We start from the raw sequence: 15075 nt of genomic DNA on the forward strand, positions 1-15075 counted from the left end.
AGAGAACAGGGATTTCTTCCCTCGCTCTGTACTCCCCTTGCTCAGGGAGCAGAATCCAGGGCGCCTTAGGTGTTTTGCAGCTGGATAAGGAAGCAGAGGAGCCGCCTGCCCCTTTAAGAGGCTTCGGGGGCGTGTTGCATACATGCTGCTGTCTCTCACGGCCTCCCTCTGCCTGTTAAAGGGGAATCACTGTCTACCCCCAGCTCTGCGCTGCGAAGTTAAAGTCAAAGGCATCTTGGAAGAGTTTTGCAACAGGCAGCTCTGGCTTTGGAAGCGCTGGCTAGCCCCGTCCTCCGTTAGCGGCCCGCTCCGGGAGCCGGGCAAGCGTTTCCCCACCGCAACAGCAAAGCTGGGCGCTGGGCTCCCTCCAGCCCTGCCACACGATCAGCTGGAGCTGCGGGGCACATGATGTACACGATTACCCGGGGACCTAGCAAGCTAGCCACCCAGAGAAGGACAGGTAAGGGGGGAGCCCTATGGGCAGCTGCTTCTCTTCGGTGGGAGCAGGCTGGGGGGGGGGGCCCGGCGCCCCTGTTCTTGCCCTGCGGGGCCAGGAGGACGCTGCTTCCCCCTCCCCCGGTGCTGCTCCGCTGAGCTCTCCCCCCGCCCCGCTCGGCTGCGTGCCCTCCTCAAGCACCACGTTGCCTGTGGCAGGGAGTCGCCCGTGGCCCGGGAGGGCAGGGGGCGGGGGCGGGGAGATGTGCGGCCGGGGGGCTGGGGGTGGTGCGGCTGGGGGTCGCGCCCGCCCTGAGCCCGCTGTCTCCCGCAGGTCCCACGCAGCAGGTGGAGAGCAAGGCGGCGGATCTGAAAGGCCGGCAGCCGCCGCACAGCGCCTGGCCTCTGTCAAGGTGAGCTCCGGGCCGGGCGGCATCTGGCACGTGCCGCTCCCGGGTCGCGGCTCGCCGGCAGCCCGGCTCCAGCCTCCCGCGGGGGGTGCCCAGGTGCGGGGCGCGGCAGCCCGGGGGGAGGGGTGACCTTGTGCAGAGGTTACCCGGCTTGTCCTTGCCGCATGGCTCCGGAGCAGGAGGAGGGGCTGGCGGGGAAGGATCCGGGGCTGGAGGCGAGCCGCGGACTCGGGAACCGGCCCCGATCGCTGCTTCCCCGGGCCGGCAAAGGCCTGCGGAGGGTCGGGGAGAGGGATCCAGGCTAGGGCAGGGCCCGCTGCCCGGGGGGGCTGGACTTGGGGACTGGGGGCGAGTGGTGCAGAGAGCTGGGGGGCGGGGCAGGGGGCAGGGAGCGTGGGGGGCGAGTGCAGAGAGCTGGGGGGCGGGGCAGGGGGCACGGAGCGTGGGGGGTGGAGGTGTGGAGCTCTTAGCCCAAGGGGCGCCAGCCAGATCAAAAGCACTGACAGTTCCCCCTCTTGCTGCTGCCCAGAGTTAGCCTTTGCCCCAGTGTACAGGCACACATGCTCCCCACCGGGGGAGGGGCAGGAGCAGGGTGTACCAAAGTACAGGCATGGGGATGCCCTGAAGCTGAACTAGTTGCTCCCAGGGCCTCTGCTAAATTAAGTGCCTATCTTCCTCCTGCTGCCCCCCATCCAAGGGAAGGAGCCATACTAGCCCCTTGGAATTGCCAGCCCCCCGGAACTCCAACACCCGTGTAGGGGTAGTGGGGCCACAAGATTTGGGACCTAGTAGGATATGCGGGGCGGGGGGGGGGCAAAGAAGGTGTGTGTGGTGTCTATCATACTCTGGGAACAGAGGTTCTGGCAAGACAACGCTTAAAGTGCACACCTCAGGGACCCTGGAGAATTTTTTTAAAACTTCTGTCTGTGACCTTGCAAACCCCACTGCCACTTTAAGCAGTGGGCATAACTCCCATTGACTTAATTGGGGCCAGGATGTCACCCAGGGGCTCAGTCCCAGGCAGGGGAGCCTCTTCAGAAACTTCTGTGCTTGAGCCTGGCGGGTGTGGGGGGGACCGCCAAATACAGAGGTCGTTTTGGAAGTTCATGGCCTGGTTCAGATGAGCCATTACAGGATCAGGTGCAACTCATAGGTATTTCCCCCCCCCCATGCAACTTTTCTGTTCCTTCATCCGTACCCCCATCTCCCTTCTGCTTGAAACAACTCAGCGAGGAGAGTTTTCACTTAAAGGCCATGGGAACTACAGATTCAAGCAGATGGGGTCCAAACCCTTTACAGCCTGGCTCACAGAGGATCTTCCCATGGTAGAGAAGCAGAGACCCTCCCCAGTCTCTGACCCCCACCCCAACCAGCTCTTTCCCAGATAGTGTAGCCTGAAGATAAGGAATTAAACCCTCTTTGTGGGTCTGAAGATAAGAATGGATCCAGCCCTCAGGCATTCAGTGGCCTAGGCAAGGGCAATGAAGGTGCATTGGGACGGCCCACCCAGCCTCCTGCCTGCAATAAGAAATATTACCTAGTTTCCCAGCCCACATGAGGAGACGGAAAGGTCAGAGCAGCATGTGGCACTATGATGACATAGACAGAAATCCAGGCTGGAGGTGGTGCAGGGGCCAGAGGCAGTTAGCCACTGCAATCCACTGGCTCAGGTCATAGTCACTGCCCATGTCCAAGCCTCTCTGTTGTCCACTCTAGGGAAAAATAGCCAAGGGCAGAGTGGTATTCCACCTTAGCTCTATGCTTGGTCCTCAATTGTGCCGTCTGATCCACCTGCCTGGACCTTGGCCCCCACATTGAGCCCCATGAATGCTTTGGCACCCCCTGCTGGATCACCCACATGGACAGTCTGGGATACATGAATGCAATGAACCCTTCCATCTGGAAAATTACCAGCTATGAATGGTGCATAGAATTGGGATGAAAATAAACTTATTTTACTCTAATCTTATTGCATCTAGAAGATCTTCCCAACACCTGTTTGCTATGTGGCCTCCTTCTCACTCATCAGACCTGTCCACCTGGCCCTTTTCTTCTCAATATCTCTCCAGCATGGACTCCCTCATCAGATCACTCAAAACTCCACACAGCAAAAATGCAATAAGAAAACCTTAGGGATGCACAGCTAAGCGCTTGAAAGTCAAGATATTGCAACATTGCTATTGTACACACAGCCTTAACTGTGCCCTATTGGGAGTAAGCATTACTATACTGGTTTTTAATTACATGATCACATGCTATTTGTCAAACAATGAACAAATGAAATCAGACAGTATTCCCATTTACAAACAGCAGAACTATATTCACTCTTAACCAACCGTAGCATGTACTGTAAAAGTTCTTCAGAAATAACCCCTTGTTGGAATGATTAAACACAGATTTCTGGTGACGACATAGCCATCAGATCTGACTTTTATTCTGTACCTGCAGATGAAACAGAACTAAGAGCGGGGGGAGAAGTTTCAGTTAAAGGCCAAGGAAACTGCAGATCCATTCAGATCGGGCTGAGGTGATCGGGGAGGGATACATACCTCCAAACAGTAAGGAGTAGATTAGTCTATCTATGATATCATCAGTTCCTCCACTTAATTCTCTGGTGTGGGGAGAATCTTCATTTTCATGATGGGATGTATATAGTGGGGCCCTGATTATTCCCTAGCAGATAGCAATGTCTACTTTGGGAAGCTCTCAAAACTTTTCATAGATTGGGCCATACCTTATTAGAGAGATTGTCTAGTGCCCCTCCCATTCACCCAGTTCCCCCTGCCTTCCCATTCAGGATCACATAACACCACCATGGTAATTGCCTGCATAAAAAGTTAACATGAGGGAAAGTGGTTGTTCTCTTAGTGCAGCGTAGCAGCTGGAGACAGGGAAAAGATAGCACCATGGGACCAACCAACTCTCCACAAGCCACCAGTAAGTGCTCTGCAGACCACAGGTTGGGAGTGACTAGTCTGCTTGTTTCTGTTCTTCCACCAAATGGGTAATAGATATAATTATGTCTAGGGGATTATACTCTAGGGGAAACATTATAATATATTTCATAGAAAAAAATCCATCTTTGGAACACTTCAGACATTGCACTGCTATGATAGCCTCAGAAGACTATATAATGTAGTTACTTTAAAAGCATTGCAACCAATGGAATTGCAGTATGCAAAAGAGCTGTATGATGATTGGGCAAGTTACTGCTAATGTCAAACCCACTGATTTCATCAGTTAATATATTATTTCCCTTAGAGCCTATTAAACAAACCACAGCCTTCATTAACCATGAAAGGCTGTTTCTCATTTTGACCAGACTTCAGTTTAACTCATAGTCACAAGATTCTCCCGTCAAGATGACCTGTGTTTGTGCCCTTTTGGTTTGCTTCTTTGTGGTATACAGTGGAGGTCTGGAAGGGTTTGATATTTGTTGTTGTTCAGAAACATCAGGAATTTCAATCTTCCTGTTTTTGCTGGAGGACTCCTTGGATGACACAGTGCTATGGTTTGGAACTTTCTCTGCTCTTAACTGAAAGGGCTAGAGATACTGAATAGGAGTTAAAACAAGAAACAGAGGTTTATATAGTCTTTCCCTCTCTATTAATCAGTTTTCATTTCTTTGCTATTTTCAGTATCAAAATCCTAGTAGATCTCTAGTCATCCATAGAATTTCCCAGGGCAGACAACACTTTGGTGTCTAATGTGAAAATCATGCAGATTGGAGGTTGGGGGAGCCCTAAAATCCCAAAACATCTTTCCGGCCGTTTTTCTCCATCCTTAAGAACCAAACAAGAAAAGACGCACAAGCTCCATTTTTCCTCCTTTGTCAGTTGTCTTTCACACATTAAACAATATGGTTGTTAAACATTTACCGTCTTTAAAATTGCAAGTCACTTATTTACCATCCTGGCTGTAACATTCACAATGTGTTGAAAGTTATACAGAATATAATTTTCCTTTGGCATTCTGAGTGCCTTCTTCACTGGATCATATGACATCGCTTAGGTTGTGTTATTGCACTGCAGATTCATTAAGGCAGGGGAATGGCTTCCAGGGGCAGACAATGGAGTCAAAAATAGAATAGCAGTATTTTGTGAGACTTGGTCAGACAGGGTCTCAAGCACTTTTCAGGACTGACGGTCTCAAATGGTGGCAGGGCAGGTCCCGGGCTTCAGGTCACTAACTTGGCCTTGACTATGGTGGAATTTCTAGATTTGGAGAACTATGAGAGCTGCTGAAATTGGAATTTCTGCCCCATCAGAAATTCTGATATTTCAAAATTTGTTTTTGTCCCAAATCCGAAAGAAAAATTGAAATATGGAGATGTTCCCCAGAACAGCAAATTCTGAAAAGTTTCACTTCAAAATGTTTCATTTAAATGTTTTGGTTTTCACATTCCCAAATTCAAATGGTTTGGTCTGTTTGAATGCCTTGTGATCTACTATCTTCTATGGGGCTAGGATCCCTGGCTAGATTACATCTCTCATGATGCATTGTGGTCAGGTGACTCACAAGGCCCTCCCACAATGGTTCAGTTACAGGGCCCACCACAGAGCATCATGGGAGATATAGTCCAGTGAGAGATGCCATTCAATAGAAAAGAATGGTGGCATAAGGCATCCAAACTACAGTTCCCAAGAGACACTATGGCAGCTCAAGCAGACAAGAGATTAATACTATACTGACCCGAAAAACTTTGATTTTATTCAACAAACTGAAGTGTTTCAATCTGGGTTGACCCATCCTGAAACACAATATTTCATTTCTATTTTCCTGTCAGAAAATTGAAGATTTTTGCAAAATCAGGGGGGTTTCTTTGGTGGAAACTGCATTTTCCATCAAATTCCCAGTCAATTCCCAGTAGCTCTGCTGGTTTAGACCCTTCTTGCACACTTGGTGCATTTGTGTAAAAGTATGGTCTACATTGATGCAGCTACTTCAGTTTCAAACACATTACCCCAGTCTCTTTCCTTCATTGAGCCCTCCACCTTCTAGGCCCTATGGGAAAAAAATAGCATGTGATCATGTAACTCAAGACTGTACCATAATGCATATGCAGAATGGGCCAAATTAAGGTTGCATGGGCAACCTTAGTTCTAGTGTGTCTTATCTTCTGAATGCATGATTTAGCAACCTCCATGTTCTTGTGTAAGATAGCATGTTTGTGTGTAATTTCCTAGGTTTTTAAACAAATCAAATTGAACCGCCCCCAGAAATTCCATCAAGTGGTATCATATTTAGTCCTACATTGTTTGTCAGCAGGGTTGGACACTTTAGATATACTGCACAGACCTCTTCCACTGAGCTAATGAGGTAACTGATAGCAGTGGTAGGTTATTATCATCTACGTGGGTCCAACACTAAAGAGGTATGGGACACTTTGCCAGTGGGTTTAACAGATATTGGCTTACAGCATAGGAATTGAGAGACTCAGGAATCGTGGGTTCCATTCCAGGCTTTGGAGGGGACTGTGCTTTAGAGGGCACAGACTCTTCTGCCCATTTCCCCCAACCTGCTTCCTTGTCTAAGTCCCACTTCTCAGGCTTCTCTTCCCAGTCTCCTTGCCCAGCATGTCGTAGTCTCCCCCTCTAGGCTCCCCAGTTCCGGTCTCCTTATTCAGCCAGTCTCACTTTCCCACTTCTCGGTTCCTCATCTGATCTGTGTCTCACCTCCACCCTAGCTTCTAGTCCCCCATCCCCATTGGATCCCAGTCCCAATCTTTCTCCCTGGGCTTCTTATCCAATCTCAGCGTTCTCCCCGCAACCCTGCTTCCTTGTCCCAGTCTCTGTCCTACCAGTCCCAGTTCTCCCCCTACACTCCAGCCCCTTGTAAGATCTGTGTCCACAGTCCCTCCACTTCTTCCCCCTAGCCCACCCCATTGGTATGCAATCCCAGTCTCCCCCCAGCCCACCTCCCAATTCTAGTTTCCCTTTCCCTTCCGTCCCCCTCTCATCTCTAGCCCCAAACTCTCTCCACCTGCCCAGGCCCTTTGTCCCCATCTACCCCCCTTTCCTTCCCCCACCCCACCCACACCACCCCCCCCACCGGTCTGGCTCTTGTCACTTCTGCATTCAAATCAGACAGTTTCCTCTCCCTACTTAGGCCAGTCAGGGGATCATGGCTCTGAAGCAGATGGGGGCCCTGCTAAATCTTTTCAAAGAAAAGATCATGAGGTTTTTTAAATATGTTTTTTCCCAAGCCTCATTACTAGAAACATCTGAGCCATTTTGGCTAAAATCTTCCCCCAAAAATCAGCCTAAGGCAGACATGCAGTATGGGAAATTTCTGCTTAAACAGCTTGAAGTTTGGCAAAGTTATAAGCCACTAAAAACACGAGCTTATAATGGGAAGCACCAGGCAATCTTTACTCTAGGTGGTGCTCCCAGCTCCGCCTATAGCAAACTATTCAACTCTTTTGGAGATAACACGTGGAGAGCTTCAGTATGGCTGCTACCTACACTGGTGGCAGGGGTTCCCCCGTCACCTTCCCGAGAGGTGGCAGCTAGGTTGACAGAAAATTTTTTCCATCAACCTAGCGCTGTCTGTACTGGGGGCGAGGTTGGGTCCTGGGTGAGAACTGTTCACGCCCCTGAGCGATGCGGCTGGGTCTAACTTTTTAGTGCAGACCTGGCCTCAGAGTACGAAGCCCGTATTCTCCCAGAGCATGTTTGGCCTGTGACCATCTCTGCAGCTACGTCACTGGGGATCAGCAGGCTGGCTCTCTGGGCTGACTTGGGCTTTTCTAATCCAACCAGTTAGGAGCAGTCTGTTTTACTGGCACCCACAGATTTGACATATTTTGCCCTTGGGCTCCCTCCACTGGCTTGAATGGGTAGTGACACACACCGTGCCCACACCCGCTGCTGGTGCTTGGACAAGGAAATGACCATGTTAATGTCTAGATCTATTAGACCAAGTGGGGGTTGGGGATGAGCTAAACAGTGAAGCCAGAAACTGGCAATCGGAGGATTTCACTTCCTGGCCAAGAAAAGCCAAAGAAAGATGAGGCACCGGCTGAAATGCCTCTGGCTCAATTTATTTTGCCAATTCTGCTGCTCCTACGAAGACTGCAACATTTTCCTTCCCAGCGAAAACTCATAGTGCAGTGACTCTGCCATAGCATTGGTCCACATGCTGAGGATCTGGAAAGGGTGTTGGCAGAAAGAGTGGCCCCGACAGTAAATGATCGAAGTCCCATGCATTGAATTTGATCATTTATAATAACAGGCTGTTAGTTAAAGAAAGCAGACTGAAAACGTTAATCACAGTCTCATCACCTCACTGTGTTTATATTTCATTAATGCCTAGAGCTGCCATCTGAGTTCAAGGCACCATTGTACTGGGTGCTGGATAGATAAAGGGACAGGTGCTGCACCAGAGAGCTAATCAACATAGAGTAGACAGCTAAAGGAAGGGGGGGAGGGGGAATTTAGGGACAAAGAAGCAAAGTGACTTGTCTCAGGTCATGCCAAATAGAACCCAGGAGTCCAGACTCCCAGTCCCAGGCCACAAGATCCACTTCCACTCATTACACCATGCCCCCCATCCTACAGCTGACTGGCTCTGGATGCAGAGAGCTCAGTCTTTTCAGCCTCTGATTTTGTCTCTTTGCTTCAGTAGCCCAACTCCCAAACTCGTGTTCAACAGAGTGAATGGCAAGAAGCCCCCGGTGACGACACAGCCCACGGCAGCCACAGAGGAGAGCTACACGCTGGCCCACGAGGAGAACGTCCGTTTTGTCTATGAAAGTAAGAGGCGGGGTCTGGCTAGTTCAGAGAGAGAAGAGAAGCCTCTGTAAACCCCAGTCTCAGAGGGGTGTATCAGTGCCGGAGGTTCCTGGGGGCTGTAACGTAGCAGAGGAGACACAGGGGTGTCTCAGTGCCGGAGGTTCCCGGGGGCTCTAATAGACCAGAGAGGATGCAGGAGTGTCTCAGTGCCGGAGGTTCCTGGTGGCTGTAACATAGCAGAGAGAACGCAGGGGTGTCTCGGTGCAAGAGGTTCCCCGTGGGTTGTAATAGACCAGAGAGGATGCAGGAGTGTCTCAGTGCTGGAGGTTCCTGGGGGCTGTAACGTAGCAGAGGAGACGAAGGGGCGTCTCGGTGTTGAGGGCTGTAATAGAGCAGAGGAGATGCAGGGGTGTCTCGGTGCTGGGAATTCTTGGGGCCTGTGATGTAGCACAGGGGACATAGAGGAGTCTTGGTGCTGGGGGGTCCCAGGGGTGACTTGCTGCTGGGGATTCCTGGGGGCTGCAACATAGCAGAGGGGATGCAGGGGTTTCTGGGTGCCGAGGGCTCCCGGTGGCTGTAATAGCAGAGGGGACAAAGGGTTGTCTTGGTGCTGGGGGTTCCTGGGGACTGTAAGAAAGCAGATGGGAGGCAGGGGTGTCTCAGTTCCAGGGGTTTCCAGGGGCTGTAACAGAGGGGTGTCTCGGAGCTGGGTATTCCCCCAGGGCTGTAATAGAGCAGAGGAGATGCAGCGGTGTCTCTGGTGCTGGGGGTTCCCAGGGCCTGAAACATAGCAGAGGGGATGCAGGAGTGTCTTGGTGCTGGGGTTCTCTGGCGCTGTAACAGAGCAGAGGGCAGGCAGGGGTGTCTCAGTGCCGGGGGTTCCCGGGGGCTGTAACATGGTAGAGGGGACATAGGGGTTTCTCTGTGCCAGGGGTTCCTGGTGTTTACCCATGGTAAGGATCCTGTTGTGTGACTTGGCCCTTCTCTCACTCCCCCAGCAAACTGCCACTTCCATGACATCACTCATCTCTGAGCACTTGAGTATGTTGATTGGAGGTTTCTTGTGATCCAAACATCCTGCAGCCAGCGTCCCCTTTTCTCTTTTGCTTGTCCAGACTCTGAGTGGGGATTTGGAGATCCTGGTGGATAATCAGCTGAACGTGAGCTCCCAGTGTGATGCTGTGGCTCAAAGACTAATGCCACCCTGGGAGGTGTAAACAGGGGAATCTCGAGTAGGAGCAGAGATGACCTTATCTTTGTGCCTGGCACTGGTGAGACTACTGCTGGAATACTGTGTCCAGTTCTGGTGCCTGCAGCTGAAGAGGGATGTTGATAAATTGGGGAGGGGTCAGAGAAAAGCCATGGAAATGATTAAAGGATTAGAAAACCTGCCTGATAGTGACAGATGGAGCTTCTTGAGTCTAGTTAGTTTAACAAAGCAAAGGTTGAGGGAGTGATTTGATCACAGCCTACTTGGGGAACAAATACTTGATGATGGGCTCTTCAGTCTAGCAAAGATCCAAACGGGATCCACTGGCTGGAAGCTGAAGCCAGTCCAATGCAGACTGGAAATCAGATGTAAATTGGTAAGAGTGAGGGAATTAACCATTGGAAGAAAGAACGAGTACTTGTGACACCTTAGAGACTAACAAATTTATTTGAGCATAAGCTTTTGTGGGCTAAAACCCATTTCATCGGTTCATCCAATGAAGTGAGTTTTAGCCCACGAAAGCTTATACTCAAATAAATTTGTTAGTCTCTAAGGTGCCACAAGTATTCCTCGTTCTTTTTTGCTGATACAGACTAACATGGCTACCACTCTGAAATCCGTTGGAATAAGTTACCAAGGGGTGTGGGGGGTTCTCCAGCACTGACAATTGTTCAGCACAGACTGGGTGTGTTACTGACAGATCTGCTCTAGGGAGTGGCTGGGTGCTGTTCTCTGGCCTGCATTACACAGGCATTCAACCCCCATGATCCCAGTGGTTCCTTCTGGCCTCGGACACAGGGAATGTGTGTGTGGGGTGGGGGCTGTTAGCGGTGGGGGAGGAGGTCTGCCTCCCCTGCCACATGGGCATACAATTCCCTTGGTAAGGCTGTCACCAGCTCCAGGGTGCATCTCCACAGTGCAGTGGCCAGAGCAGCCCAGTGATGTCTCCTCTCCTGGGTCCGAGCCTGGGGGCTCTACAGGCAGCAGCACTTGCCAGGGCAGGCAGGGAAAGCTTATCCCTGGCGCATAGTGGGGGACGCACCCATGAGAGGCGCCCCCTGTCACTCAGCAGCAACATGCCTGCCCCAGGCCACGCCACGTTGTTGGCAGCCGGTGTCAAGTGGAGTGCCCCAGGGGTCGGTCCTGGGGCCCGTTTTGTTCAATATCTTCATAAATGATCTGGAGGATGGTGTGGATTGCACTCTCAGCAAATTTGCGGATGATACTAAACTGGGAGGAGTGGTAGATACGCTGGAGGGGAGGGATAGGATACAGAAGGACCTAGACAAATTGGAAGATTGGGCCAAAAGAAATCTAATGAGGTTCAATAAGGATAAGTGCAGGGTCCTGCACTTAGGATGGAAGAATCCAATGCACCGCTACAGACTAGGGACCGAATGGCTCGGCAGCAGTTCTGCGGAAAAGGACCTAGGGGTGACAGTGGACGAGAAGCTGGATATGAGTCAGCAGTGTGCCCTTGTTGCCAAGAAGGCCAATGGCATTTTGGGATGTATAAGTAGGGGCATAGCGAGCAGATCGAGGGACGTGATCGTTCCCCTCTATTCGACACTGGTGAGGCCTCATCTGGAGTACTGTGTCCAGTTTTGGGCCCCACACTACAAGAAGGATGTGGATAAATTGGAAAGAGTACAGCGAAGGGCAACAAAAATGATTAGGGGTCTAGAGCACATGACTTACGAGGAGAGGCTGAGGGAGCTGGGATTGTTTAGTCTGCAGAAGAGAAGAATGAGGGGGGATTTGATAGCTGCTTTCAACTACCTGAAAGGGGGTTTCAAAGAGGATGGCTCTAGACTGTTCTCAATGGTAGCAGATGACAGAACGAGGAGTAATGGTCTCAAGTTGCAATGGAGGAGGTTTAGATTGGATATTAGGAAAAACTTTTTCACTAAGAGGGTGGTGAAACACTGGAATGCGTTACCTAGGGAGGTGGTAGAATCTCCTTCCTTAGAGGTTTTTAAGGTCAGGCTTGACAAAGCCCTGGCTAGGATGATTTAACTGGGACTTGGTCCTGCTTTGAGCAGGGGGTTGGACTAGATGACCTTCTGGGGTCCCTTCCAACCCTGATATTCTATGATTCTATGATTCTATGATTCACGTGCTGGAGCAGAATCTTGTAGATCTGGGCAGAGGTGGGGGATGGAGGCCATAGGGGGCTGGGGAAAGGGGGGCGGAGAAGCACAAGGGGGATCCAACTTACAGCAGAGCCGGCAGTGCCTGTGCTGGACCAGTCAGAGTGCAGGCTCCCTTGTGTGATGGTGGCTCACACCTTTGCTCTCCCTTCCAGCCTGGCAGCAGGTAGAACAGCAGCTGGACGGCAGCTGGCCAGGGGAGAGAGGGCGTGGCCCGGTGCAATATGCAGAGAAAACTCCCAACCCCGTGTTGACAAGTAAGTGTCCAGGAGCCACCTGCAGGGGGCGGCACATACCTCAGCAGGAGATGCATGCAGGAGAGGCGGTGCTACGTGCTGGCTGATGAACCAGGCTGGCTTCCTAGAGACCAGTGCATCCCCAGCTCTTTATTAGGGTGACCCACCAACTGCATTTGGGCTTCTTGGGTGGAGGGGGGTCTACCATTATCCCTGCTCCCCTCCTCAGCACCCCTGCTCTCTGCTCCAACCTCAAATGCCTGTTGCCCCCTCTCCCCTTCTGGTGCTGACTGTCCCCTCACTGGCTCCAGTTGCGTGCTCCCAGCCCGGGGTAACAGGTCCGTGCCAGCAGGACTCCAGCTATTACGCAGACAGTAGCAGAGTGGAGGTTGCGATGTGGGCTGGAGCTCAGGCTCTGAAGCCCAGCCAGTCCCCCTTGGTTAAAGAGTCTGAGTGCCAGCCCCAGCCAGCACAGCCACGCAGTAACCCTGAGTGGGTCTGGCCTGGTGGCTTGCTCCCAGCTGCAGTGCAGACGTCCACAGGAGGGCAGCATGTTGTTACCCAGGAGCCTGGGGCTCATCCCCTGCTCTGGAGAAAAGTGCCCTGGGACCTTGAATCAGCCCAAGTAACTAGGAGCTCCCTTCTCTGGTTCTTCTGTAAAATGTCCCCAATTCCAGCGACCAGGCTGGATCAGTGGCACCTGGGAAAGGGGAGCCCCCACCAGCACCATGCCGGCAGATTGGGCCAGATCTGGCTCAGGGGAAGAGTGCCCCCTTCTGAGCCACCAGCACTGTGTAACTCTGCTCTTGGCCAGATCACTCATGAGCACCATTGACTTGGTCCCCGCTCAGTCACTGGGGAAGCCTTTTGCCAGGAAGTCCAAGGCTCTCCTGGGAGCAGCAGGTGGGGTCAAACTCCTACGGGGAGCACCCTCATCTTCTCCAAAACTGCTTGCACCAAGGTTTCCACACCTGGCAGCCCAGTCACATAGCTCCAGGGAGTGAAGCTGCCACTTTTGTGGCAGGAACAAGGAGACCTTGATCAAATGCACTAAGAAGGGGGGTTGCTGTAGTGTCCTTCATACTCCCAGCAGCACAAAGAAAGAACTGGGGGAGCCATGGTGCAGGCAGCTGCAGCAGCCAGCAGGAGGAGCAGATCTGCCGTGGTTGAAAGAAGGGGATGTGCTCCAGGGCAGGGGAATTATTCCCTCCTGAGCTCAAACAGGGGCAGTGGTGAGAAGCCAGGAGAAAAGAGGATAGGGAGCCTTTCACCTGCAGTCCAATGTCACCCCCCCAGTGGTAGGTGGGGGAATTGCCATATGCCAATGTGAGCTCTGTTAAGATGTGCTTCTATCTCCATGCATTCTGTTCCAGTCTCTTTCTCTTTCAGATTTCGTGCCAATTGACCTGGAGGAATGGTGGGCACAGCAGTTTCTAGCCAAAATTGAAAACGGCTCATAAAAAAAAACAACCAAAAATACAGTGTAAGAAATACACTTGTTAAAATAATCCCAGCCCAAGTGACACCACTGGAAATGGACCACGGCTCTGCCATGCCACCCACAGCCTTCTGCCTCGACAGGGGAGGAGAGCAGCCCACTGCCCCGGCTGGGATTCCTTAAGTGCCAGTGTTCAGACACTTGAAACTCCTGCAGACTTTAGGGCCTGGCGACACAGCTGCAGCATGGGTGGGGAGGGAGAGAGAGGATTGTGACCCCCTTCCACCCGTCATCTCTCTCCTCTTTCTGCCCCTTGAGCTCTGCCCTATGGGAAGACAATGGTTATCTGTAGTCAGGACCTTGATACAATAAAGAGCTGAAACTGCCAGTGGATGGAAGCTTGCTCTGCTTGTGGGGCTTTATTTGCAGGCTTGTTGCTGCCCAAGGAGGGGCAACAGACAGCAAGGCCCGGTACAGCCACCCGCTGCCACTCCACCTCTGCCAGGCTTGTGGCACTAGACAGAGCCACATGTGACTCTTCCGGTTCCTCCATGGAGGGAGGGGGGGCATGCAAAGGAACCAGTGTCTGAGTGATGGGGATGGGTTGCTGGGTCAGAATATTTGGTTACTTTTGCAGCTGGGCTGGTCATGGGCAGCAGGGAGTTTACGTGCAGCTGGCGCCCCTGGCTGAGGTGTGGAAGGTGTCCATGTCTGACTGGAGTAGTGTTTGGCACACAGCGTACAGGGAAATGGCTGCCTCATTGCACATTCCCTGCTGAGCTGGTGCAGCCCCTTCACTGTGCTCCAGGCTTCGGGCTCCTGGTTGGCCCTGGAGCAGCTTGAATGGGGAACCCTGTGGTGGGGGGGGGGAAGGGAAGGGGAGCAGGTTCAAAGCACAAAAATAACTTGCTACTTTGGGCTCTCCCAGGCCCCATCCTCAGAGAGGCCCATTCTTCCCTATGCTAAGCACCCCCATGACATGCCTCTCACCTCCTCCCACCCCATCCACCACAGAGGCATTGCCCCTCCTTACCCTGAAGCAGCACATTCACACCACCCTCACCCACTAACTGAGGGTTTAGACTATTCTTCTCCATTGCCTTAGACTCCGCTCCTCTTGCCAGCCACCTTCCAAATCACTCCACCAGCCAGGCCTGGCACCTTTGTGATGAGAGGCAGGATCTGAGAGGCAAAAAGACAAGCCAAGGCCTGCAGCAGCTGGGGAAGCTGAGCCCAGGAGGAGCCGAGTGAGATCCCCAACTAAAGGCCAGAGACTAGGCAGGACGGCACTGTGTGGGCACAGGCACCGCTTCTGTTACCTCTGTTCCCCTAAAAAGCCAACCTAGGGTCACATTTGTATTAGTTTTATTACAATGCTGCTCTTGGGTCAGACCGAAAAGGGAAGGAGCTTATTTATACACCATATTCACTTTCACCGCATTCATACCCACACACTTACACAG

At 52.0% G+C, this 15075-nt stretch overlaps 1 protein-coding gene across 2 annotated transcripts; it reads left to right on the forward strand.

Moving 5' to 3' along the window:
• The first annotated feature begins 142 nt into the window (after nucleotides 1-142).
• On the forward strand, nucleotides 143-14010 carry MCRIP2 (MAPK regulated corepressor interacting protein 2). 2 transcript variants are annotated; one of them, XM_038419767.2, is made up of 5 exons: nucleotides 143-460; nucleotides 770-848; nucleotides 8469-8599; nucleotides 12094-12195; nucleotides 13564-14010. In XM_038419767.2, the coding sequence occupies exons 1-5, from the start codon at nucleotides 406-408 to the stop codon at nucleotides 13632-13634; spliced, it is 438 nt and encodes a 145-aa protein (XP_038275695.1). In that variant the 5' UTR covers nucleotides 143-405; the 3' UTR covers nucleotides 13635-14010. The 2 variants fall into 2 exon arrangements, with proteins under 2 accessions (XP_038275695.1, XP_038275697.1); XM_038419769.2 differs by having other exon boundaries at nucleotides 8472-8599.
• The last annotated feature ends 1065 nt before the right edge of the window (nucleotides 14011-15075 follow it).

The sequence above is a fragment of the Dermochelys coriacea genome, chromosome 10, assembly GCF_009764565.3.
Source record: "Dermochelys coriacea isolate rDerCor1 chromosome 10, rDerCor1.pri.v4, whole genome shotgun sequence".
Lineage (NCBI taxonomy): Eukaryota > Metazoa > Chordata > Testudines > Dermochelyidae > Dermochelys > Dermochelys coriacea.